Source organism: Fusarium solani (genome assembly GCF_023522795.1).
Source record: "Fusarium solani strain SB1 chromosome Unknown bctg00000000, whole genome shotgun sequence".
Taxonomy (NCBI): domain Eukaryota; kingdom Fungi; phylum Ascomycota; class Sordariomycetes; order Hypocreales; family Nectriaceae; genus Fusarium; species Fusarium solani.
Genome location: NW_027072157.1, coordinates 4615769 through 4639045, shown reverse-complemented (window position 1 = coordinate 4639045; position 23277 = coordinate 4615769). Strand labels below are relative to the sequence as shown.

Below are 23277 nucleotides of genomic sequence, written 5' to 3'. Positions count from 1 at the left end.
ATTGTTATTCACATTGATGATCTTGAACCTTCCCAACTCATTTCATCGACGATAGCTTCACCTTCACTCAAACAACACCGCCATCATGCCTACTATGCTCGGACTCACAACCGACCCGTCACCTAACGGGCTCAACAGCAAAGAGAGCAAGTTCGGCGAACGCTCCAGCAGCCGCGACATGGAGCTCGTGCCCCGGCAGAGCGGCAGCCTGACGTCGGGCATCGAGAACTCGGACTTTTTCAACGGCGGCAAGCAAAAGGAGCACTCTGACGACGAAGAGTCGGACGACGAGAAGCTCAACACCATCAAGGGCCGCAACCACGCCGCCGCCAAGGAGATGGAGACGCTGCTGTGGCGCGCCCTGTGCGACAAGCCCAAGAGCGCCCTCAAGTACATTGGCAAGGACGCCGTCATCTCCAACCGCTTCCTGTTTGGCGACCCGGAGCCGCGCACCGCCGAGTCGGACCCGCCACTGGAGGAAGAGATCAAGCACTGCGAGGAGTGGCTCGCCTACAAGATGCACGACCCCCAGGTGGTAGAGATTGGTCTCATGGCGGCCGCCATCGCCTACAAAGTCACCCTGTTCCGTCAGATTGACCAAGGGAATGGTCAGTACGGGATGCAGACGGTCGAGGCTACCTGTTCAAGCTCCTGGAGGCAACTCGCGAGCGGAGATTGGGAACTTTGCAGCATGTTTGCCAGTTAGAGATGGACAACTGGCGGGATATTACAGGCGTTTACGTGTATGGAGTAACGGCTTATCAAGCTGATTGGATTTCTTAAGGGAACTCGTTTGGATCAATAAGGAATATAGCTATCTTCAACAACTGCAACCAATCCTCACACATCATATTCATCAACTAGGTGTCGCATCTCTTCACCCCAGCCAATCTAGCCACTCGGGCTTAAAGGTCCCCTCCTCCTCATACAACACAAGATACACTACCAATATGGCGGTTGTCGCCAGGAGAGCAACTAGAAGCACGGAGGTCGCGGTATCCCCCCTTCTCTTTCGCAATGAGAAATTATTCATCGTCGTGACGACAAGTGATTCTGTAGACACAAGAATCACTAGTGCAAACAACAGTAAGCCGTAGTACACGACTGAGGGCTCATCAAAACCGAGAGTGCTGATAGTGCCGATAAACATCAGCAGTACCATCAGCCATATCAGTGCTGCGATGCCCCAATCACGGCCGGATTCCAAAACATCAACCTTCTGCCGAAGATACTCAGTTGATTGAAACAGTGGTTTTGAATCCAACTGCTCTTTCGAAGAACCACAGTGAGATATCATGACGGCCAGCTGAACCACGATCCAACCCCCTATGTAGCACCAGCAGATGACCTGGAAATGCCCTGGAACGACCGAGGCGATAAGCTTGACAGCAGTGCCCACAACTGAGAGCAGAGGGATGAGGTCGATGACCATCTCAGTGTGACCCCGTTTAGGGGCTTGTCCGTCGAGCCTCTCGTCGAGCCGTTGCTCGAAAGTCCACTGCCGCAGTGCAGTATGGCTACGGAGGAAGAGAACGCCAGCCGCCCCGGCTTGTAGATTGGCGGCAAACACGCCAAACTCTCGGCACGGATTGCCATGGCATGACCCGATGGCCCTCCGAAGTATGAGCACGAGGGCGTGCAAGACACTCGCCGCTTCGAGGGCGCACACGATAGGGTCGAGGCGCAAGAAAAAGAACAGGGTTCTGCCAAGGAGTCTAGATGGTCTCTTGAAAATCAAGCTGCCCTTAGGTTGTAGTAGCAGACATGTACTCAAGGTGAGTAGCGTCCCAAACATGCTGCCTGCTGAAAAGGTTGGCTCATCTTGGGTGTCGTTTTCGGGCGCTCGCTCCAATAACATGGTGTTGAGAGACTCTGTCATAGAAGAAAAATTCTGGAAAAAGGCTGAGACAATGGCACTCAATCTTTCAGTTGTCGAGTTTGGATTATCGAGATATCCCGTCTAGAGCAAGTTATTGTACAATGCATAATGAGGCCTCTTGTCTGGCCACCCCGCGCCACAATAGCCAGCCTGCCTTCGGCCAAGGCATACAATATGAGGCTGTGTCGAGCTCTTTGCATTGTCAAGATCATCCATTTCTTTTCTCTCTTGTCTCTTCTCCCTCTTCCAATTCAACTCCAATCATGACTCGGTAGGAGCCGAAATCAGTCGCTGCGCAGTTTGCACTTCAGGGGACAAACTCTTAAGCGCCGAAGCAAGCTCATCGGCAGCCTGATGCAGAGCCTCATCCGAAAGAGGCTCCAGCGCATCCAGAATAAACAACACTCGCTTAGTGTCTTCAGTCAGCGCAGTTCTCGGGCCCTGTCTCCAGTTCCAGCGACGACAGGTGATGCCCGTATCATCGCACCAGATGGGCTCCCCGGGTGATGCGAGCTCCGACTGGGGCTCTCCACCAGAAAGGGTCTGAAACTCTTCTGTGCCTGTTGCCCGTACCAAGAATGGTGATCCGTCATACTTGTCGAGATCCTCTCCGCCCAGAGGGATCTGGTGCTTGACAGAGATGGCGTTGTAGATGTCGGTCAACCGGTTGACACGGGGGAGGCCGGCTTCGACACGACGTGTGAGAGCCTCCAGACTATTACGAGTCTTTTGCGGCTTGGCTCCGAAGCCCTTGTATGCGGCTCTCCAGGCGGCGATGTGAGGGATCTCGGTGACGGGGTGCTTAGCCAGAAGCTCCTTGGCCGTCTTCTCGGCCTCTTGCAGGAGGGCTTCGCTGGCGGCGTCGCTGGGGCCCGGAGGGATGCCTTCCACAACTAACAGAAGGACGCGGTAGTCAGGTCGCAGCTTGAAGATTTCTGGAGCAACGCGAGCGGCTTGCAAGAGGTTCTGTGCGATCTGTGTTCCGCTCATGGTGATATAGTGACCAAGGTTATCGTGTTCTAGTAGTGAAAGACGAGGGAAGAGTGTAACACAAAGAAAGCACGAACATGCGGGGTTTTGCTTGATAGTTATTTTAATTCGTTTTTCAGTTATACACGTAACACTAGAGTTATGTGATCGAGGTGAATCAACACGGGCTAGACTCGGCTGGTTAACGTAACACGGTCCTTATGTCAACTACCTTGGAGAACTTGCAGAACTGATAGCACATGGTTAGAAAAATTTTAATGTTATCAATGCGTTAAAATATTTTTTACACAATAGATACAAAGATAAGAAGAAGCTCAAACTAGTCTGTTCTTCATAAAGACAGCAAATACAGCTAGAAAGGGCCTTGTTACTCGTCAAGTCAAAGTTGAACAAGGTGTAAGAGAAAGCTTTATGAGAACTATACCTTACCCCGAATATAGTTCTTTCTACTCCCAAAAGAATGTTATGTAGGGAATAAAAAGAGAGATCGATGGGCGTTTACTAATGAGAACCCTAATTGTGTGCCCAAGATCAACCGCTTCAAGGGGGGAATTCCCGTGTTACTTGAGCGGTTCAATGATAATCTCGAAACTAGGCTTCGGTCCGCCTTTAGAAGCAATCTCATCCTCCCAGCTTCTCATCATCTCCCCGAATCTCCACTGGTGCAGCTTGAACCTCTCCTGGTCACAGGCTGTCCTCGAAAAACCTTTGCGTTTCACGGCTCCCTCCAGACACAGGCGAAGCCCACGGGGCCGCTTCAGGGGCAGGGCCTCGACCAGTTCGTCAAAGGACATGGCGAAGAAGTACCTCGGTGGGCTCCAGCTTGACACTGGCTCCTCTTCATCGTTGTACACGGTGTAGTCGATGTTAAAGTCGTTTGTAGAAGCAGTGATGTTGTCAGTCTCAGTATTGGCTCGACACTCATTGACAGAAGAATCCAAATCGCTTTGATGAGATTGCCGTCGCTCCATTTCAACGCAAAGTTGCTCCCGCCCCTGATATGGGGCTTGTTCTCGTCCAGGGGAAGTTTGCAACACAAAGTTTGGTTCATCTTGTTGTTGGAAGTCTGGCTCTGGGAGGCTCCCCTCTCCCAGGTCCGGCATGACACGCATTGTAAAACTTCTCGATCGTCGCCGAACAACGTGCTCAGTATTACAGTCGAATCTCTTGTCAGAAGCTTCAGGAGAGCCATCGAAAGGATCACCACTGGCATCGTGTCGAGGGCTGTCGATGTCATGGTGGTTCTCCACAGACTCCAGGGCCATCACCGCCACAGGAGCAGAGGCCGGCGGCTGTGTGCCTCTAACGGAGGCTCCGCGAGTTCTTTGCCGTTTCTTCTTTGAATTGTCCGCGTAAGGCTCGAGACGTTCCAGGCACTCGTTCCCCATAATGTAGCCTTGGCGATGGAGTGGCTGCCACACTCTGCCCGAGGTTAGGGTGAGTTCTTCCGGCTGAGTAGAGGTGTGATATTCAGCTACAGAGTTTTCTGTCTCATTTGGGTGTTCTTGGTTGAGCCTAGGCGTCTTTGTTTGTCTATCGTTACCCTCAAATTGAGGGGGGGCAGAACGCTTTCCATGAGTGTTGCTCTGACTGGTAGTGAGCGCCGTGATCAAGGCTGCAAATACAAGAGACTCACAGATGATGCAGGTACTTCTAGAGCGCTAGATCCGTCGTGTATATCTTCCATGGGCAGCACATCTTCCGTCTGCGCGTGAAGGGCTGGGCTCGGTTGCATGTTGGAGCCGTCAGGGGGCGATCGCTCAGGAGAATCGTCCAGTGCTTGAGACACTCTATTTGATATAGAGGAGGGTTGATTTGATTCACTTGGAAGAGTCAGCAAATAACTAAGGGAGTGTTGTGTACCAAGCACTCACTCCTGGGGCGAAACAACCTGACCATCATTGTCAGGGCCACGAGATCTATTCTCTCTCGGGGTATTATAGTCGTCTAAATCGATGGGCGTTTCTCTGGTTGACCCTTCTCGATAAGGCCTGCTGGTTGTTGATTCGGAGGTATCCACAGAGGCCGGCTTATTGGGAGCCTTTCTGGACCTTTCTTTGGATGTCTTTTCGGGTGTCTTTCGCTGGCATAGCTCGTTTTGTCGAAAAAAGAGCTGCGCCAGGAGGATTAAGAGCCTAGGAGAGAAGCCATATGAGCACTTACACTGAAAAGCAGAACAGTTCTCGGTTGACTCACTGGGCATGATCCCTTTCGTACTGAAGGCGCTGGGTGATTGGGCTGTCGGGCCAAAACTCACGCCCGTGTTTTTCGAGAAACCTTCTCGCCATGTCGGAGAAGACTTTTTTATGAAAGCTATCACTCCACCTCGTAAACGTGGGCCCGGGGTTACCATCCTCAGCGATGAACCCAGAGGCGAACTGCTTGACGGCCTTCTTGAAGGCTCTGGATTGGTCGAATTCACTCCTTCCAAACCCAAGAATCTCTCGGAGGTCTGTGACAGTCCGTATATTTTTGGTCTTGATACTCTCTAGGTCTCGTGCTCGTTGAAGGTCGCTGCCGTTACGATCTGTCTCCATGATGGCGATCACCAACAGAGTTGGAGTCGAGGATGGGCTCTTCAGGTGGGATATCTGTCGAAGTACGGCGACCGCGTGACTAGCTCAAGCAGAGTCACTAAACACCAGAAACGAGTAGAGATAGTGTTACTTGGAGAGAGAAGGTGCCAGATGGTGGGTGCGTTTATTCAGTTCTTGAGAGTGCAAAAACCGGCAAAAGGCAAGGCGCCAGCCAAGGCAAAGTCTGCCTAGACCATGCCCTAGTTGAAGTCATTCTGCAGTCAAAGTTCGAGCCAGAAAAAGGCCTTGTGGGTGCTTCTTGCTGAGCCTTGATCTGGTGTTGATGTTGGCCCGATATCCGGCCATGGATGAGTATCTAATCAAGACGGGGTTTTCTTTGCTTTTCCCTACTTCCCTGGACTCATCAATTGCATGACGGAAAGTCCTAGACTACTTGAATTAGCAATTTTTATATTCAGAAAATTGTTTATTTCTATGACTACTCATTAGTTGTAGACTTGAAATGATTTCCAGGTTGACTCCATTTTGTACAGTGTTGGCCCTGCCCCTTTAAGCGCCCAGCGGCCACAGCTGCGTGACCGAGGCATTGCAGACAATTCCACACACCTGAAACATAAGATTTTTGCCGACGACTGACAAAGTATTGCGAGGCGTCTTTGGGTAGCCAAGCGGTCTGCACTCTCTTGATAGTATTAGCTGCAAGGCAGTTCAGCTCTTGAAGGGGCAGAGTTATGGTACACCAGATGAACTATTTGGCCTCCATCCTAGAGTATCGATCAAGTAAATAGTTGGAATACAACATACTCAAAGAAATCGAATTGCTCTTAATTCTTTTATGTGTCCAACAATACAACTTGCCTCTTAGCAGTGGAGGTTGAGCCCCCGTTACACAACCAGTCCAGGATTTAAGTTGCAACAGCTACCTTCCGACAAGATAGCGCCCTTGACTGAGATTTCTGTTGTAATTCTATCAGGCTCCTTCTCCAGCATGACCTGCAGTGTCACAGGGGCAAAGAACTCGCCGGCAGAAAACCACAGGCTATAACACATAAGCATGGCACCGCGGATGCGAATAGGAGCCACCTCGGACAGGTAGGCAGGGATGGTGGTCTGGAGGCAACTGACTCCGATGCCGCCAAAGAGCTTCGTCGCAAGCCAAACCTTCCAGTTCCTGGAGACGCACTGGAGGGTGATGCTGATGGTGAGAAGACTCCACAGCCAGTGCATGCTTCCATCGCTACCAACCTCATCTAAAGACTGACCCACGCTCCAAGGTTTGGTATGCAAGATTATTTAGCCTGAAAGGGGGAGGGTTATAGCCCTTGCGAGTACATCTGGGGTTTGAACTTGGGATCACCTCACTAAGAGCATAGCAGATGAGGCTCGTTGCGTTAGCTCTCTCTCGTCTGGAGCCATCCCACTGGGCCTACCTGCGTCCTATGGAAAGGTGTTCAAGAACACTTTCAAGTTTCTTCTGTTAGAAATTGACTCTATAATCAACGACGAAGCTTTCGCAAGACATGCCATGAGTAACGGCCATGACACTTGAGCAGGTTGGCAATGGGTTTCCTCGCCAATGCAACGACGATCCTCCACCCCGAGGTTCAATAACCTCACTTCAGTAGCACCATCCTCGCGGGGTTAGATAGACCAAGGTTACATGCACTACAATGTTTGTTCGGGGTCTCTATCTGGGGATTCCATCTTGGGCGTCAAGATGGGAATATTCTGCAGAGACTTGGCAATCGTCGTATTCTACACGACAAACAGCCCCTCTAGGCATATCACGTGCGGTACAGAATTGCACGAGAAGCCGAACATGTCCAAGTTGCTCAGTCGAACACCTCACGGATTGTTCCAAGTCTCGGGTAAATAAACATCAAGAGGCTCTTGGCACTTCAAGTACTAAATATCTCTCTAGACAGTCCAGGTACATATCCCAAAATTACTCCCTTCCTATCAAACAACAGTCCTAGAAACAATTCAAGCATCCTTGTTCTCCGATCGCCTTATCGGCCTGATTATAAGCTCATAGTCCAGGCGAGAGCCGTCCAGCATAGCCTCTTGCATCTCCTGCTTTATAGTCGTGAGATAGATCTCCTTGACGTTCTTGTACTTGACCTCGTTGTATAGAAACACCTGGTATTGTTCAGGCCGCTTCCCCATGAGCGTGATGCACAAGCCCCTGAGGGAGTGCTTGTTCTCCATGGGCAGCTCGTCAACCAGCTCTCTCATGGAGCCTTGGAAGAAGACATCCTCCGAGTAGTTCCACATCACGGGCCGCATCTCGGTTTGATACACGGTAAAGGCAAATGTCGGGTCTGGGTTGGACGTGGTATTCTTGGCCGGCTCATACGTAAGAGCGTCCTCGACTTGTGGTGCCTCAGGCTGCTGTTTCCCCTTGACTATAGGAACGGACTGCTCTGGCTCTTCAGAATGAAACTGGCTTCGAGGCTTTCCTTGAATGTCGTCATCACTCTCGGGCCGGGTTGGCGACACATTGTCTTGAGGTGTATCCTCCCCGAGGTGGGTTTGGGCCTTGGGGGGTTCGTTAAGGGGAATATCCTCCAGGGGGTCCATCTCTGGTCGCTTCCGAGATGCCTCAGCTTCTGCCTCTGGCTCTGGATCTGGTGCATCTGACATGAGAGCAAGGGGTGCTTTGGCGGGGGAGTCGATCGCTGCAGACCTTCGAGCCAGGGCCTCCCTGTGGGCATCTTCACCGAGTTCGGGGCTCCCTTGGTGAGACATAGATTCAGGCAAGCCATCAATGCGGCTCAGGCCATCAGGGAGGACATATTCATACAGCTGAGCCTGCCCAGTCTCTCCATCAGAGGTGTTGTTGTTTGTGACTTGGTCTACAGAGGAGTGAGACGGAGGGTCGTCATGGTCAATGCCAGAGCGCTCGGTCGTGGACGTAGCATTGCCTTGTTCTAGTCGAGGGCTCTTGGTCCGACGAGCTGGGCCCTCAAGCTCGGTCTCCGCTGGTCTCTTTTCGCCTTGATTGACCTATTTGTTGGTTAGCTCATCCATCAACGTATAGTGACCAGCATAAAAATGACTTACAAGGGGCGCAACTGTCTCTGGGCTGTTGGGGACGTCGTATGGGTCTTGGGCGGGCAAATCATCTGTCTCCTCAGGAGCCACAGTCGGTGTCCGCTCTTTGGGTACGCGTTTGGGCGTGTCAAGGTAGTATTCGTCAATTTCATCCTCTGCTGTTGCTGGTTGAGGTACCATGGGCGGCAAGGACAACTCTGGTGAAGGGAATCCAGGGTCACTATCGATGATTAGCCATGGCACTGGCTAGGCAGTGGAGGTGAGGTAACTCACCGTAAGTACTTGGGGTTTCTGGGGGCTTCGTCATCGCTAAAGGGGTCATCGAAGGGGTCATCGAAGGGGTCAAAGGCAAGGTCTGGCAGCCCATCCACGTCGATGGGGGTCTCAAAGCTTGTCCCATGAGCCCGTGAAAGGTGACTTGATCTCAAGGTGTGAGATTCTGTGGTCTCTGGGCTGTTTGGTTGTTGCTGGGCGGTCTGTTGTTGAGCGGCATTGGTGGGCGTGGTGGGTGTGGTGGGAAGCAGGGTGACAGGATACGCTGGGTTGATCCTGTGCTTCTGGTTGTTCATCAAAATCTGGTTACGACGGAAGGCCAGTGGCATCAAGAGATCGCAGATCCTAGAAGATGCCCAGATCAGCTTCTGTGTGTACCAAGTCGTAGTGTCTTCTCAGAGCGACTCACTTCTTACGATCTTTAGAGAAACAGTATCCCTTCTTGTTCGCAGGAGAAGGCGGGTCGGGCCAGAAGTAGGAACCCCGTCCACCCTCGTGAAGGAACGAGGTGGCTAGGTGCCGAAAGATGTCCTGGTTGAACGGGACAGACCATTGAGTGAGTGCGATCCTCTGGAGGTTCTTCTTGGCCAGGAACTTGTCGGTGAAAGCCTTGAGGGTGTCGTCGAATTCCCGAACGAGGGCCCTGTCCGGGGAAGGATTCTGACCGGCAAGTCCGAGATCTATGAGGAGCTCTGCAACTCTGGGAAGTCTCATCTTGCATCGTCTGCTGGAGCGACGTGCCTTTCTGGCGTGCTCGGGGAGTTCCATGTTGTCAAGTGGGAGATGATATTGAGTGCACTAGGGAGTAAACGTCTGCGAGTAGGGAGAATTGATTGAGTGTTCTACTACGAGTGAAAGAGATGGAATAAAATAAAAAGAGGTTGGGGACGATAGGGAGCAGTTACCAGAGGGAGAGGGCGCCTTCAGCGTGAGTCCTGGCTATGCATCCCGCGCGGTCAAGACCGATGCAGGGGGTTCTATTTCTTGAAGTGTACCAAGTAGTAACAGGGTTTCATGTCGACGCGATGATCCCCCCTTCAGCTGCGGTACAGGTTATCTCGGCACCTGGAAGGTGTGGCAAGTCTGCCTTGCGCGCGTATATGGGTGTTGTATGGGGGGTGTGGGTGTTGTTGGTGTTGGCCCGAAACCCCGGCCATGGCGGAGTCAAGGCAGTGAAGGGATTGCGACATACATGACTCAATGGGCCTTCTCTCCTCACACTCTTTTAAAGTTGAGAACTCTGTCGCATTGTGATCCCATTGAATCCTTGAAAACATGCCTTGGGCTATGGTTCTTGGGGTGATGGCGGAGTGGACTGTCTGCCTTTGTTAGTTCCAACAGAGTGGTTCGCCTTGCCGCGCCGCAGCAATGACCAGCAAGGATTCCACAGGTGTGAGAAAAATCCTGAACACACTCAGCAAATGAAAGGTGAATATTTTCTTCTTCCAGGTGAGTTGTCCAAGCGCTGATGAGGATGGTGGTGTCCGGCAACTCCGAGTTACTGGAAGACACGCCCGCGCGCTGAGCGTCCAACCCTCGCCGAGACTCATATCTCCTCTTTTCTCTCTACAATCTCTCTTGTCTCTTGAAGAAGTTTCTTCTCGGATGCTTCGTCGTGCATATCCGGCGGCAGCCACACGCGGCTCCCCTGCGATCCACGATGGGGGAATTGCACATCGCCGATTGAGGGCATCTAACACCGCGAACGACAGATCAAGACACCACGATCTAACGCAACTGCGTCCAACTTCCAATGACCAAAGACCACGTACATTAGAGAATTTAATCAGAGCTGTTCGAGAACGGTGAGGCTGGTCAGAGCGCAGTCCCCCCGTCGGAGGACAGTTGATCCCACCACGACTGCGTCGAGTAGCCCCGAGAACCACCCTGTACCGATGCGACAGCTGCTTGCGCGTATCATCAAATGAAACTGGTTTCTAAAAGCGGAAATTTGGGGGATGAGAGATGATGACTCTTGGTCAAAAGGGGTTGATGACCTCTACAGATGTGGTGCATTATAGAGGCAGTTCACTAAGTGCAAGTGAGCGAAACAACATATGGCTTGTTTCTTGCACAAAGTGTGAATGTTAGAAGAGTTGTAAACTGATTAACGTAGTCGTAGTATGTCTTAGAGCCTAGTAGTGTTAGTTATATTTAATATAACTACTCTATGATCACTCCTAATACTCGCTCCCTTAGCTTTTCACACCTTATCACACTGAATCCTTATAAGAGTAAAACAGGTAGGTAGTAATAACCCTTGCTCTCAGCTCGTTTTGTAAAAGTGGGTCTAGTTTTTACAGTTTATTTTCATACCCCTAGGCCTTCTTATGCAGTTGGTTGAGTTACCCATGCAACATGCCCTAAATTGGGCAACATCCCAAAGTCACAGTTATGTCACTATCGTTTTTCTGTTCACTGTGCGTAGTCTTGATGCTCGTTTTATTCTATAAGTAAAACGATTCAAGAGGCTAGGTCAATTAGTAGGCGCTGTAAACAAGTTGATCTTTCCAAGTGGTAGGCTTCCAGCCAAGTTGCTCGACTAACTAGACTCATTAAACAGGACAACTCTGTCATAGGTTCACGTTGGTACTTGTATCACACCCATGACCCTTATAAAACTTGTTCAAAAAAGAAAAACTATTGCGCACAAGTCCTGCCCAGATCCTCAATGTCACCCGTTAGTACCCCCATTTGCAACCTACATGGGGTGCAGGCACCCAGCTCAGCCAGCACGACCAGAGATGTTGGGGAACTCTCGACCTCTGCCCTCGACCTCTGCCCTTCTCTTCTCATTTTCTCTATCTCTCCCTTTGTCTTTCCTCTCTGGAAAAATCCCCCTGCATTGTTGGTTGTGCAGAAACATAGGGGCTATCCTCGTGCTCTGCCCCCATTGTCCATTGTTCCCGACTATAATACTGTTCCCATTCTTTTGCACATCCACAACTCCTAGGCCATGGACCAGGCAAATCGCCGCCAAAGGCCATCCAAGGCAGGTGAACGAGTCTTCAAGACAAAGACTTGCAACGTCCCCAGCCTCACCGAGCTCCGCAAGTCGCTTGGTTACGGGCACAGAGGGGAAGAGCGAGATATCGCCTTCAAGAGAGCCCTCACAGCACAAGTCGAAACCTTTGTTTCCAAAGACAACCTCCCTGGTGTCAGTTTCACAAAGTGGAAGACACCCGCCCATCAAAAAGGCCTCCGGGAGATGACCAAGGACTTTCTTGTCATCAAACAAAAAGGTCTTGAGTTCTGGCCCGACGACCCCAACTCGTCAAACAAGCGACCTCTTGAGTACACGAGGGATTACGATCAGTAAGTGAATCTTGTACATATATCAGAACCTGGGGCCCTGACCTCACAGGATACATCGTCTCTTGACGAAAGTGTTTTACCGCACGGCTCGTGAACACAAGCGGAAGCAGTGCACAGCCCCAACTACTCAAGAGTCGAATCAGAGACCCAAGGTTACTTCCATGAAGCAATCGCATTCAGACAAGAACTCGAACGAACAAACTTCGCGACAAGCCTACTCAGACTCTAGGGGCCAAAGCGCCGACGACCCCATCGAGCTTGACATCATGCAGCCTACCACAAATGCCTCTGCACCACCTGCGTAAGTTGTTTCTTATACTTCTTGAAAATTTTCGTGCTCATATATCTGTTGCCAGGGACGTCGACCCTTTTGCAGAATCGGCCCGAAGGTTCACCAACGAGCACTGTATGCCCCCTGAAGTGCCAGATGGCATCCCGCCTGAAGAAGAGCCTATCAATCAAGTATGGGACATGCGAGATGATTTTCTCAACATCCAAGTCCCTCGAGATAGCAATCCAACCTCAAACATCCCTTCCCATGCTACCACTGTTGAAGATCCGTATCAAGGACCCAACAGCCCGACCGAGGACACCCATGTGGTATGTGTCGAGTTCGCCTAACTTTTGCATATCATGCTGACATTGACTACCAGCCTCGACATCGCGGAAAACGGCCGGCACAATCGTACCCCATTCAAGATGTTCGCCCGGCCAAAGTCCCTCGACAAGCACAAGACAACATAGAAGTCGATGCCGGATCATCGACCAGGGGCCCGTCCTCCAATAATTCATCCGCCAACGTGCCTTCTACCAGTAACTCGTCTTCCAGTTTTGCTCCCGCCAGCGCCCCTTCCCAAGATGTTCCGCCGGTCGATCCCTCTTCTGCTGCGCCTTCCAAGAAAAGGGGCTACACTCATCACGAGCATACAATAACCCGAGCCTCAAGTCGGCTCCAGAAGCAAGCTCAGCACCCGAATTTCGCGGGCGAGCAGACCGTGGACAGAGCTATTCTCACCTCTTCTTCGGAAGAAGAACAAGATAATGACGCAGAGCATGAAGTCCAAGAGCCGCCACGCCCTACAGTCAATGTCTCCAACGGCACATCTCGTCATGAGAATCCCTCTACTACTGCACCCCGTGGTGACGCCACAGAACCAGCAGCAGAGAAGCCAGCGTCAAAGCCCCGTAAAAATGCCTCCAGGAAACAGGCTTCGACCAAGAAACAGACTTCGACCAAGAAAATCTCCAAGCCCAGAGCACCTAGAGCTAGCGCGAAGCGTGGTCCGGCGCAAGAATCCCCAGCCGGGCCCAGCACCCAGCGAAACTCTATGCAGCAGCAAGCCAATGGCAGCTCAACATCCGGGCCAGGAACTCGTCAGTCTCAAACTGGCCAGCCCCAAACCGAGCAGAACCAGCCACCTCGTAACAACACCGTGCCAAGTGCGGAAGAAATACAAGTCATTGATTCTTCATCCTTCTTCTTCTTCAGACACGACAGCACAGAGTACATGGCCTGGACGCCCGGAGCCAACGCGTCCCAGATCTTGTTCCAGATGTCCCTCTCCGAGTTCATGCAGGATCTAGGATGGGACAATGCCCAAACGCTCTACATGAGCCTCGACGATAGCGCCAACCTCTTAGCTGATCCATATGGAGCGAACATTAAGCCAGGCGATAATGACATGTTCAACAAAATGAGGCGCATCTGGGTTAGGCAGATGCAACGGTGCTACCAGCGCACCAGGGAGCCAAACTTGGAGTTTGTGCTACGCTTTAAGGAGAAGCAGGCGTAAGCCTGAGGTTTGATCAAAATTGCATTTCTTTAACGTCTAGGTTTATGATTGAACAGGAATGCTTGGTTTGGGATGCCGGATTTAATAGGAGGCAAGATACACGACTATTTGCGAACATTTCCTTAGGCCTTATAGCCCTTTCGACGGGCAAAATAGACAGTGCGATATCAGTTTGTTATTTATACTTGAGACTCTTTTCAGGCATGATATTTAAAGGCAAACCTTGGAGTATGGTAAAGCAAAAAGTAACACGAGATGCAAAAACATACAACAGCGGGGATTCGCTGGTCGTCACCGACCCAACTACTAGTCCACCCCTCACTGGCTTATCTATGGGAGAGCGGACGGGATCCCGAGTTCTCCAGTGGGTATGGTCGTATGTATCAGAAGCTCTGCACAATTGGATTACAAGCACCTCGAAAATCTCTAACATGCACTTAAGTGCGCGAATGTTTTTACCCTACAGAACTAAACCTGCTTCCTACTCCTAACCTAGAGGTTAGAGTAATACTTCTAGAAACCCATTTACTAGTGTCTCTAATACCCTTTATTAAACATCTAGGATGATTTTTTAGACAAATGGATGATAGGCTCAGGTGAGAAGCACCTAGCACAGATCTCAATTAGTACCGTCGTTCCTAGACATGGAAGAATGAGGTGATCCTGGACTCGAGATAGAAGTTTGCATACGTAATGTCAACCCAGATCGTCCACCCTGTGGCCGGCTTCTCATTATTGAAAGGGATACTGTGTCAATACTAGGTTTTTTTCTTATATGTTAGACTTGCGTTTCTTTATACTTAGTGACAGTGTGTTTTAATGCTTTCGCTAGCGGCCATCTATACAAATTGCTCTCAGCGAGACCAACATCAATGTCTAAGTGTCATCTGCGGCGCATTCTCACCCACTCCATTAATGGTACTAAACCAAAGCAGACGCGGCATGGGTAATTTTAAGTAAATGATCAATTGATTGACCTCGTGAGAAAATTTTCAAGTCAATTCAGAGTTGCTACGAGCAAACTTAGCTCATTCAGTTGCGTCTAATTTTATTATGGCATAATGCCAGGATGTCCCAAATCCAGATAGAAGCCAAATCCAAAACGCTCATCAGTCACCAACAACGACTAGAACATTGTTCAAACTTGTGAATTATGGCATTCTTGAACATAAGATTAGAAAGAGAACTGTAAAATGCCAGAAATCCTGACAAGGCCATTGTTGAACATGTCGCATTTTTCTCTAGCTCAGTAAAACATGTGTCCCAATTGAGCCTTGGGGATTCAGTCAACATGAGCATGTTCCTATGGGATAATATGGCATGGTTTGGCAAAGGCTCAAAAAGGAAATCTTCGACATGACATCTCTTTAACCTTGCGCAGATTTGATAAATGCTTCACCAGTTGATGACAATGATTGGATGAAATGATTCTTTGTGACTTCCTAGGATATCATGAATGAACATTAGTGGGGCATATTCCGCTCACAGTGTACCTGTAATTCTCTGGCACGGAGTGATCGGAATAGCTTCTCTATTCTTGAAGTCTCTATTATTGATCATGCAATAGGCAGAACTACTCCGTTCCATGAACACATATCGCATACAGTTGCCGAATTGACCATAATCATGACTGGTCCTCGTATGCATATTCCTCATCCTCCTCCTCCCTCCCCTCCCCATACAAAACCTCACAGACACCAGCCAGCGGAATATCCATGACGGCGTCCGTCCCCTCGCTCCAGATCTCGCGCCACCGCAGCTTCCCATTCCCCTCGACCTTGCGCTCACGGTTCCTTCCCCCGCGCAGTCTCCCCTTGGCATCAATCTCTGCCAGCTTGCCCGCGCCGTCGACAATGGTCTCGACGCTCGAGAGCGGCTCTGTCAGCATCTCGGTGTTGTAGGCCGCCAGTGCGACGTAGATGTATACGACCGTCATGACGATAAATGCAGGGATCGCCAGCGCCCACCATCGGTTCGGGTAGTAGTCAATGCCCAGAGCATGCAGAAACGGCGATGGGAGGTAGCCCCAGAGTAGGTAGATGAGGAATGTCAAGCTACTGAAGAGGTACAGCACAAAGCCGTAGTATTCATACGTCGGGACTTTCGGCGCCGCGCGCGGCACAGGCGCCATTGCGTCATCATCGGATGCATCTGGAGTCGTAGGTCGCGACGGTCGTAGGAGGGATGTGAGCGATGGCGAAGGGGGAGAGGCGTAGGAGGGCGACCGTAGAAAGGCGGCGCAAACAGATTCTGCGATAGTTGCCGCGGGGGAGAGTCTTCACCAGACGAGCTGGTGCTCTGGTTGTCGCCGAGGATCTCGTCCTCTTCGTCGGAGCTGAGGGACATGCTGGCGGTCGCAATGTGAAATCTACGATGCAAGGTTTAAAAAGGATGCGATCTCAGCGTGTGACGTCGATCCAATTGAGGCCACTGCACCTCAGATACCGGGTACATCCGCTATGTGCATCCTAGCTTAGCGCAGGTACGCCACCTGCACTACGCCTCCCCGGAAGCTTATCTGCACTACCCTGAATTCACCAAACTGGAAGCTTTCAAACGTTTCTCTCATACTTTCCTGACTTTAGCGGCCTATGTTGTCTTAGTTAAAGTCAATGTTACTTTACAAACCAATGATACGCTTAATTTATGCATACTACCCAACCTTCTCAACGTGGCCTCTCACAGCAGCGTTCTACCATCAACGCATAATGTCCAACTCACCAGCATGATCACTGGCTCCACATCATTCATGCACTCATTCTACTATATATCGAAGGAATTCATCATCATTAATCCATCTCTTTGGGTCTCTATGCCATATAGATTGTACAAGAGCCTCCTCTTAAAAACCCCGAATTCACCCATCAATCGGGCATCTATACTCCCTCTCCCTCCCAACAACTCCATTCTCCTGACGCTCCTGCAGCTCATCCAGGCAGCTCTGATGGTAGACATGCCGACACGCCAACACCACCAGTGGCCCCATCGGCTTGTCCTTAGTGCCGCTCACGGCGCCGCTGCTTGCTTCGATAAGCATGCTCGACGGTCTCATGTCGACTCCCTTGCCCTTAGACCTGGGGTCTGATTCTCCAGCATTACCCTTGGCTCGCTCCGCCGCGTCAGCCTGTCTCTCTTTCCGCCTCTCCTCTTCAATCGCCTGTTTGTCTTCCCACGCCTCAAACACCGCCGCACCAGCAACTCCAGGTCCCCAGACCCTTCGGTGGCACGCTTCACACGTGGATCCCCTGGGCCGCCAACCTCTCTGTCGGAGTTCAACTGATTCCTTGACATTGACAAACAGGCTGCGCTCAAGAAGGCGATTTGACAGCCCGAGAATTGACTCCTCATATGCGTACGCTGAGAATATGGACCCGAGGACGGCTCGAAGGTCAGCTAGGTTCGGTGACGAAGCAGCCGCTTGTGTCAGGAAGGCCCGGAGAATGCGGAGAAAGGACAGGTTGGATCCTGCATTCGACAAGAGTTTGGACCCTGGCTGAGACGTATTCTGACTCGAAGTCGCGGTGAGCAGCGACGTGAACGTGTGCTGAACGAGCGAGCGGAGGAGGGCAACCAGCTTCTCCTCGTCAAAACTGTCGTCACTGCTGGTGAGGTCTGCGGCAGAGCTAATTGCTGGAGATAGCTTCTTGGTGATCTGAACACAGGCGTCGATCAGACTCAGCCAGAGGGCCTCGTCAGGTGACAGTGCCTCGATTGCCGACTTTGGTGCTTTCGACTTCTGCACCACCTTGGTCTTTTTCGACGAAGACTTGGTCTGGCCTTGACACAGCCAGATACCAACGTGCACATACTTCTGGAGGCTTTGCAGCAAATCCTCTGCAGCGTATCCAAGAGCTTGCCCGTTGTCTTGGTCTGCGGCGCCGGCCAAGAGGCCCTGCATAGCCGATTCCAGAGTTCCAAGGTGCTTGACCAGTCGCTCCATGGCATCCTTGACCTGGCCCTCGCGGGCCATCAACACAACAGCTGCGTCAATCACGCCCGTTTCCTCCATCGTCGGGAGCAGTTTCTCCAGCCTCAAGTTGGTGGACTGCACCAAGCCGACATAGTCTGACACATGAGCCGGTTCAAATTTGCACATTAGCTGAACATAGCGCTCGACAAGGTCACGCGCCGCTGTCGCTTTGTCTTCCGGCGCTGCCTCCTCAGGCTCCAACAGGGTCTTCAGATACGTATGCTGCAAGTCTTTCGCGTCTTCTGCCGAATCGAGGATATGTTGATGAAGCTCCAGTTCTTGGGCGACAAAGGTTTTTGCTGCGTCCTCGGCGCCGAGTTCTAGGAGATCTCGAGCATGCTCCTTGACAACAACGAGAACATCGTTGACCTGGCGAGCGCTCAAACCCGCTTGGGGCCGCAGGCAATCCGCGAGGCATTCAAACACCGACTCCTGCTCTTCTGGGTCCTCGAAATAAGTCTGAACAAGCTTGCCGTATTGCTTGTCGGTCTTGTAGATGCGCTTCAAAATGCGATAGAAGCCTGCCTTCTTGAACAATGGCATCAGATCCGGCATATCTGATGGATGATAGACAGATAGAAGATACTCGGCGCTGAGCTGCGCATCCTCCGCCAGGTCATGCCCGGGATAGTTGCAGAGCCCAGTAAGTACGCGTGAGAGTGTCGTGCCCGAGAATAGGAGGTATTGGGGAAACTTGGGGAGATTTCGTGCAATGAACATGTCGAGATAGATGGTGTCCTCGGGAGCAAAGTCATCAGGGTTCATGACATCCAGGAGAATCGACAGAACGTACTGTCGGTTTATGGTCTGTCCAAAGATCAACTCCTCAGGCAAATCCTTGGTCCCTCCATTCATGTACATGTCATTTGAGTCATTCAAGAATGGATCCTCGAATGCTTCGTTCAACGAACTCAAGAAACTGGGCGCGTCAAGCTTCAGGATCATGCGAAGATATGGGAACGAAGGCTGCGAGTCAGCGTCGGGGATGGTGCGGAACTCTTGTCCGCTACCTCTGGGCCAAGTGATGGTTCTTCCCGAGAAAAGAAACCAGTAAATCTCAGCCTTTGCCTTGATCGCCACCTCGTCGCTCATAGGCTCCTCGTTTGGATACACTCTTCCAGTTAGAGTGTAAGAGAGGTAAGGGAACATTTTGAAGGCGTTGATACTGAAAAAATCATCTGCCGGGTTGCTCGCTGCAAAGTCTCCATCCACCATGAGCGGGACCAACAGAGTAAGGAGATCGATCATAGGAGTGATGTAGTCGCCGAGGGCCTGGTTCCACACGTAGATGAGGGCATCGTACAGGCTGTGCTGCTTGCACAGGAGAGTTATCTGATCCAGATCAAGCGTTGCTGTCTCCATATGGCAGATCATCTCCTCAAGCCTACTCTCCCATCCTCGACTGACATAGTGTGAAACCATATCTTTGACCACTGCAGGAGGCACAATCGAGATGGTCTTTTCAAGGATGCAGGGCTCAAGGCACTCGAGGAAGATGCCACCAATGTCGGCATCGTCGTACCAATCGTACATGTCCTCGAAGAGGTAGTCTGTGTTGTTAATGCTCTGACAGGCGGCGAAACACGTCTCCGCCAGCTGTTTCATATGCTCGTCGTTATACGTCTCAGGATTCTTTGGACGTTGTCCAAAGGCGTATTTCAATGAAGCACTGATGATCTCCATGATCTTGTCTCGAACCATGGAATGGCGCAACACGGGGTCCTCAGGCAATCCCACTGTGAGCTTGTCGGCGTCGCCAGTATAGTATGAGGTGGCCAGTTGAATGGCACCAATGTAGTCACCATTCTCCATCATGGCAATGAGCCGGTCCGCCCAGTTTGAGAGTGCACCAATTGACACTTCGTTGAAGCCGAGGGTGAATATCCTCCCCTTGTATGCCTTGAAGCTCATGTAGAACGCATCAGCAACAACTCCATGCATGGTCGAGTCGTTTTCATCCAGCTGCTCGACGAGAGTATGCAGCTGCTTTGAGAATAGGTCGGTGTGGTAAATGTACTTTTGCAGCAGGTCAAAAGCCTCTGTCATGCGCATGCTCCTGTCCTCAAGAACAATCATCCTCTGTGAGATGGTGAGAACTGCAAGCACTGACCGGCTTAGCCATTGCACAGCAACAATCGCCTCCTCGCACTTCCATCGACTTCGCGCCTTGAACCTGTACGAGGCAGGCTGGTCCTTATCTTCACGGGGATATTCGTCCACATCCAACACCGTGAGGATATTCGACCAGCAATAAGCGAGCTTCACCTTGGAAATGTCGCTTCCAGTGTGAGGGTCTGGAACCTTTAGCTTGACCGCCGGGAACCAGGCCAAGCAGCCCGTCATAGCGCTGTGTGGCGGAACATCTTTGGGACGTGCCGACTTGTGCTGGGTTTGGGCCACAGGAGTGGTCGAGACAATGACCAGAAGATAAGGCGTCAACATGGCCGTCAAACCCAGCGTATCTGTCGAGCACTCGACGTTGCCCAGGGGCAGAGGCGAAAAGGCGAGGACAGTGCTGGGCTTGACCGTTTTCCCTGCAGGGGTTGGCGCATCTGGGTAGCGACCGAGGATCCTGTGCGTCTTGACAGTCCGTCCAAGTGCGCCCGTTCCTCGAGTCGCCAAATGCGAGAACGCCATGCCACGATCATCAGCTGAGACAAGAGCCGTGTGCCGAGTTCCTAGGAAGCCAAGGTGTGTGACTGAGACACCAGGCATATGGCCATCAGCCGTGCGGTTGGTGAGATGCGAAGGGTCCAAGTGCGGGATAGTCAAGAACGGCCTCGATGCGCGGCTCGTGTCCCAGGTAAAGATGTTTCCATTTGCATGTCCTCCAGCAATCGTGGTGTGGTCAGCGGAGATCGCGATGGCGGTGATCGGCCCAGACTCGACGGCTATCTCATGTCAGTATCTCGTCCACCAGCACGCATTGGAGCTTACCTTTGGTTCCTGGGCCAATGATCATTTTCAAGTTTTGGTTGTAATCAAACACAAGTATTATTCCCTTGGACGTTCCCAACACTATGGTCGCCGACACAGCAAGACACGTCGGCGACCCAAAGTTTCGCTTTCCCGCTTCAGAAAAAGCATGGCTGTTCAGCTTCCGCAGCCTCGTCCAGCGCACCACCTCCCACGGTGGCGTTGGCGTTTCGAGGTCGGCTTGGTCGAGGAGGAATTGAGAGCTAAGGGAGACATTGCGGCTATGGCTGGAAAGAAAGGGGAAGCCCGGCGATGAGGAGCGAGGAGTGTGGTTGGCGGATGAGGAGATGCGGGATTGGAATCGACGGTCGAACGGTCTGAATGAAGGCGAGGGACTACTCAAGCCGGGGCGCGAGGCTACAGATGGGAGAATACTGCTGCCAGGTGAAGAGATAAAGGAACCCTATAGTCTGTTAGACGAGCCTAGACAAGCAAAGGCGAATGTATTCCCACCTGGATCGATGGAGTATCATCAGGTCCCGATAAGACCGAGTCGATCGGACTCCCGGCTCGCTTCGGAAGCCCATGAAAGGAGCTCCCACCGAGAGAGCTCACATCCGAACCATCCTGATGTTGCTGTTGCATGATCTCGCGGTATCGATTCGTCACAGATCCGTTCCCTATGGCGACTGGTGCTGGATGATGATCTGGCTCGTCGTCGTCCGAGTCGAGTGAACCAACAGCACCACCACCAACACCAACACCAGCCTCCTCCGGCGCATCGTTTATCGTGTCGCCATTGTCCGAGCCTACGTCTCCCGCAAGAGACAAATCTTCTGGATCGGCCATTGCTCCGTGGCTTCCATCACTGCATGCGCAAACACTACCGCGTCGAGGTCATGGCCTGCGTAGGGGGAAAGCTGCTGGGTGGCTGTGATTGCGACGACGCAGGAGTGGTCGGGTAGTGAGGTATGGAGCTCGTTCGAGGGTTCGTGTCGGAGGGGCAACGCGGCGGCTTCCCAGCTCTCGTACGTTGAGCTGAGGAGAGAAATGATTAACCGGTTGCTTCTGTCGTTTTCATGCAACAGCTGCTCGGACGTATTCGCTCAAAAGCCTCGATTTCCCAAGACGTGCGCAAGTTGGAGCTATGTCGAGCTACGTAGTTCGTAATTCGCATGCAAGCCCCGTTTTGGTGCCTTAACAGTGGAGGTTGGTAGGTCGCGGCGCAGCCGAACAGGCAGCCAGACAGCCTAGAGAAACGCCTGGAGCGGGCCGGTGATTCTCCGGACCCCCTGCGCTGTGACGTCTTTCTGGGGGTGGCATGCCATCGCGACGGGAGTCCCACATGATGGAAGCTTCCATTCTTAATGCTACACCCCATCACGACGCGACAGACTGTTTCTTGAAACGTAGTCTTGTACATAAAAGCCCAAAATGTCTTCAATTGGACCCCAGCTACCACCACATCTGTCCAAACGGAAGCGCACACCAGAAAGAGACGCTTCACCTCCAAGCAAGCATCGTCGAAGCGAGTCGCCAGCAAAGAATAAGGACGAGATCGACCTCGACGATTCAGACGACGACTACGGCCCCAGCGCGCCTGCACCCCAGAAGGCCTCTATCGGCCCCTCACTACCACCGTCCAACAAAGATGAGATAGATCTCGACTCGGGTTCAGATTCAGATACCGGACCAGCACCGCCAAAACGAACAGTTGGTCCTGCGCCGCCGCCTGCTGATCTCTCAACGCGCCCTGATCCTGGTCCCGACTCAGACTCAGATTCAGAAGATGACTACGGCCCTGCTCTCCCCGGTGCCTCTAACGCCAACAAACCCACGATAGGACCACAACTCCCTGCAGCTGAGCCAGCTCCCCAGCGGGATTCCTGGATGCTCGCGCCACCGTCTGCGTCTGGATACTCGGAGCGCGACCCAACAAAGATGCGCAATCGCAAATTCGCCTCCAAACCAGCCTCTTCGTCCGGTCCCTCGACCGTGTCGTCCATCTGGACAGAGACCCCTGAAGAAAAACTCAAGCGCTTGCAGGACTCGGTACTTGGGCGCGGCGACAAGACGGTGGAAACGAATCCAAAGGCGGCCTTGGCCAAGGATGAAGAGGAGCGGAATCGCAAGATATCTGCCAACATTGAGTCTCAAAGAGGCAAGAGTCTGTACGCTGAGCATCAAGCTCGGAGGGAAAAGGATGGAGAGAAGGCCGAGGAGGAGGATGACCCTAGTAAACGAGGCTTCGACAGAGAAAAGGACATGGCAATAGGCGGGAAAATCGGGACGGCTCAGAGGAGGGAGCTGATGAACAAGGCTGCTAACTTTGGAGGCAGATTTCAGAAAGGATCCTACTTGTAGTACCTCAACACTGCAGTAGTTTGATGCACAGTGTGATTGGTTTGTAACGGCGTTTACATGTCACGGTGTCATTTGTCACGATAGATACGAGGATTCAAGAAATATAGATGGAACAAATTCTTATTGTACCATCTGCCTATCGAAGATGCCCATAATCACCAAACTCCGCCGCTCCATTCCTTCCTA

The 23277-nt window shown here is 51.8% G+C and overlaps 9 protein-coding genes across 9 annotated transcripts; 3 read left to right on the top strand and 6 right to left on the bottom strand.

Moving 5' to 3' along the window:
* Nucleotides 1-85: 85 nt before the first annotated feature.
* MRS44_001468 (uncharacterized protein) lies at nt 86-706 on the top strand (the record flags this gene model as incomplete). Its single annotated transcript, XM_046274895.2, has 1 exon — nt 86-706. The coding sequence occupies one exon, from the start codon at nt 86-88 to the stop codon at nt 704-706; it is 621 nt and encodes a 206-aa protein (XP_046138262.1).
* Nucleotides 707-877: 171 nt separating this feature from the next.
* Nucleotides 878-1858, bottom strand: MRS44_001467 (uncharacterized protein; the record flags this gene model as incomplete). Its single annotated transcript, XM_046274896.2, has 1 exon — nt 878-1858. The coding sequence occupies one exon, from the start codon at nt 1856-1858 to the stop codon at nt 878-880; it is 981 nt and encodes a 326-aa protein (XP_046138263.2).
* Nucleotides 1859-2140: 282 nt separating this feature from the next.
* On the bottom strand, nt 2141-2869 carry MRS44_001466 (uncharacterized protein; the record flags this gene model as incomplete). The annotated part of the gene is made up of 1 exon (XM_046274897.2): nt 2141-2869. One exon carries the CDS (start codon nt 2867-2869, stop codon nt 2141-2143), a length of 729 nt encoding a protein of 242 aa, XP_046138264.2.
* A 560-nt stretch (nt 2870-3429) lies between these two features.
* On the bottom strand, nt 3430-5406 carry MRS44_001465 (uncharacterized protein; the record flags this gene model as incomplete). Its single annotated transcript, XM_065623710.1, has 4 exons — nt 3430-4455; nt 4506-4692; nt 4744-5004; nt 5066-5406. 4 exons carry the CDS (start codon nt 5404-5406, stop codon nt 3430-3432), a joined length of 1815 nt encoding a protein of 604 aa, XP_065480141.1.
* Nucleotides 5407-6291: 885 nt separating this feature from the next.
* On the bottom strand, nt 6292-6633 carry MRS44_001464 (uncharacterized protein; the record flags this gene model as incomplete). Its single annotated transcript, XM_046282562.2, has 1 exon — nt 6292-6633. The coding sequence occupies one exon, from the start codon at nt 6631-6633 to the stop codon at nt 6292-6294; it is 342 nt and encodes a 113-aa protein (XP_046138266.2).
* Nucleotides 6634-7389: 756 nt separating this feature from the next.
* MRS44_001463 (uncharacterized protein) lies at nt 7390-9501 on the bottom strand (the record flags this gene model as incomplete). Its single annotated transcript, XM_046282563.2, has 4 exons — nt 7390-8412; nt 8470-8680; nt 8734-9078; nt 9143-9501. The coding sequence occupies 4 exons, from the start codon at nt 9499-9501 to the stop codon at nt 7390-7392; spliced, it is 1938 nt and encodes a 645-aa protein (XP_046138267.1).
* Nucleotides 9502-11689: 2188 nt separating this feature from the next.
* MRS44_001462 (uncharacterized protein) lies at nt 11690-13841 on the top strand (the record flags this gene model as incomplete). Its single annotated transcript, XM_046272008.2, has 4 exons — nt 11690-12048; nt 12098-12349; nt 12405-12648; nt 12702-13841. The coding sequence occupies 4 exons, from the start codon at nt 11690-11692 to the stop codon at nt 13839-13841; spliced, it is 1995 nt and encodes a 664-aa protein (XP_046138268.1).
* A 1624-nt stretch (nt 13842-15465) lies between these two features.
* On the bottom strand, nt 15466-21576 carry MRS44_001461 (uncharacterized protein; the record flags this gene model as incomplete). The annotated part of the gene is made up of 5 exons (XM_065623709.1): nt 15466-15895; nt 15964-16209; nt 16724-20702; nt 20749-21190; nt 21241-21576. 5 exons carry the CDS (start codon nt 21574-21576, stop codon nt 15466-15468), a joined length of 5433 nt encoding a protein of 1810 aa, XP_065480140.1.
* Nucleotides 21577-22161: 585 nt separating this feature from the next.
* On the top strand, nt 22162-23091 carry MRS44_001460 (uncharacterized protein; the record flags this gene model as incomplete). Its single annotated transcript, XM_046274898.2, has 1 exon — nt 22162-23091. The coding sequence occupies one exon, from the start codon at nt 22162-22164 to the stop codon at nt 23089-23091; it is 930 nt and encodes a 309-aa protein (XP_046138270.1).
* Nucleotides 23092-23277: the final 186 nt, after the last annotated feature.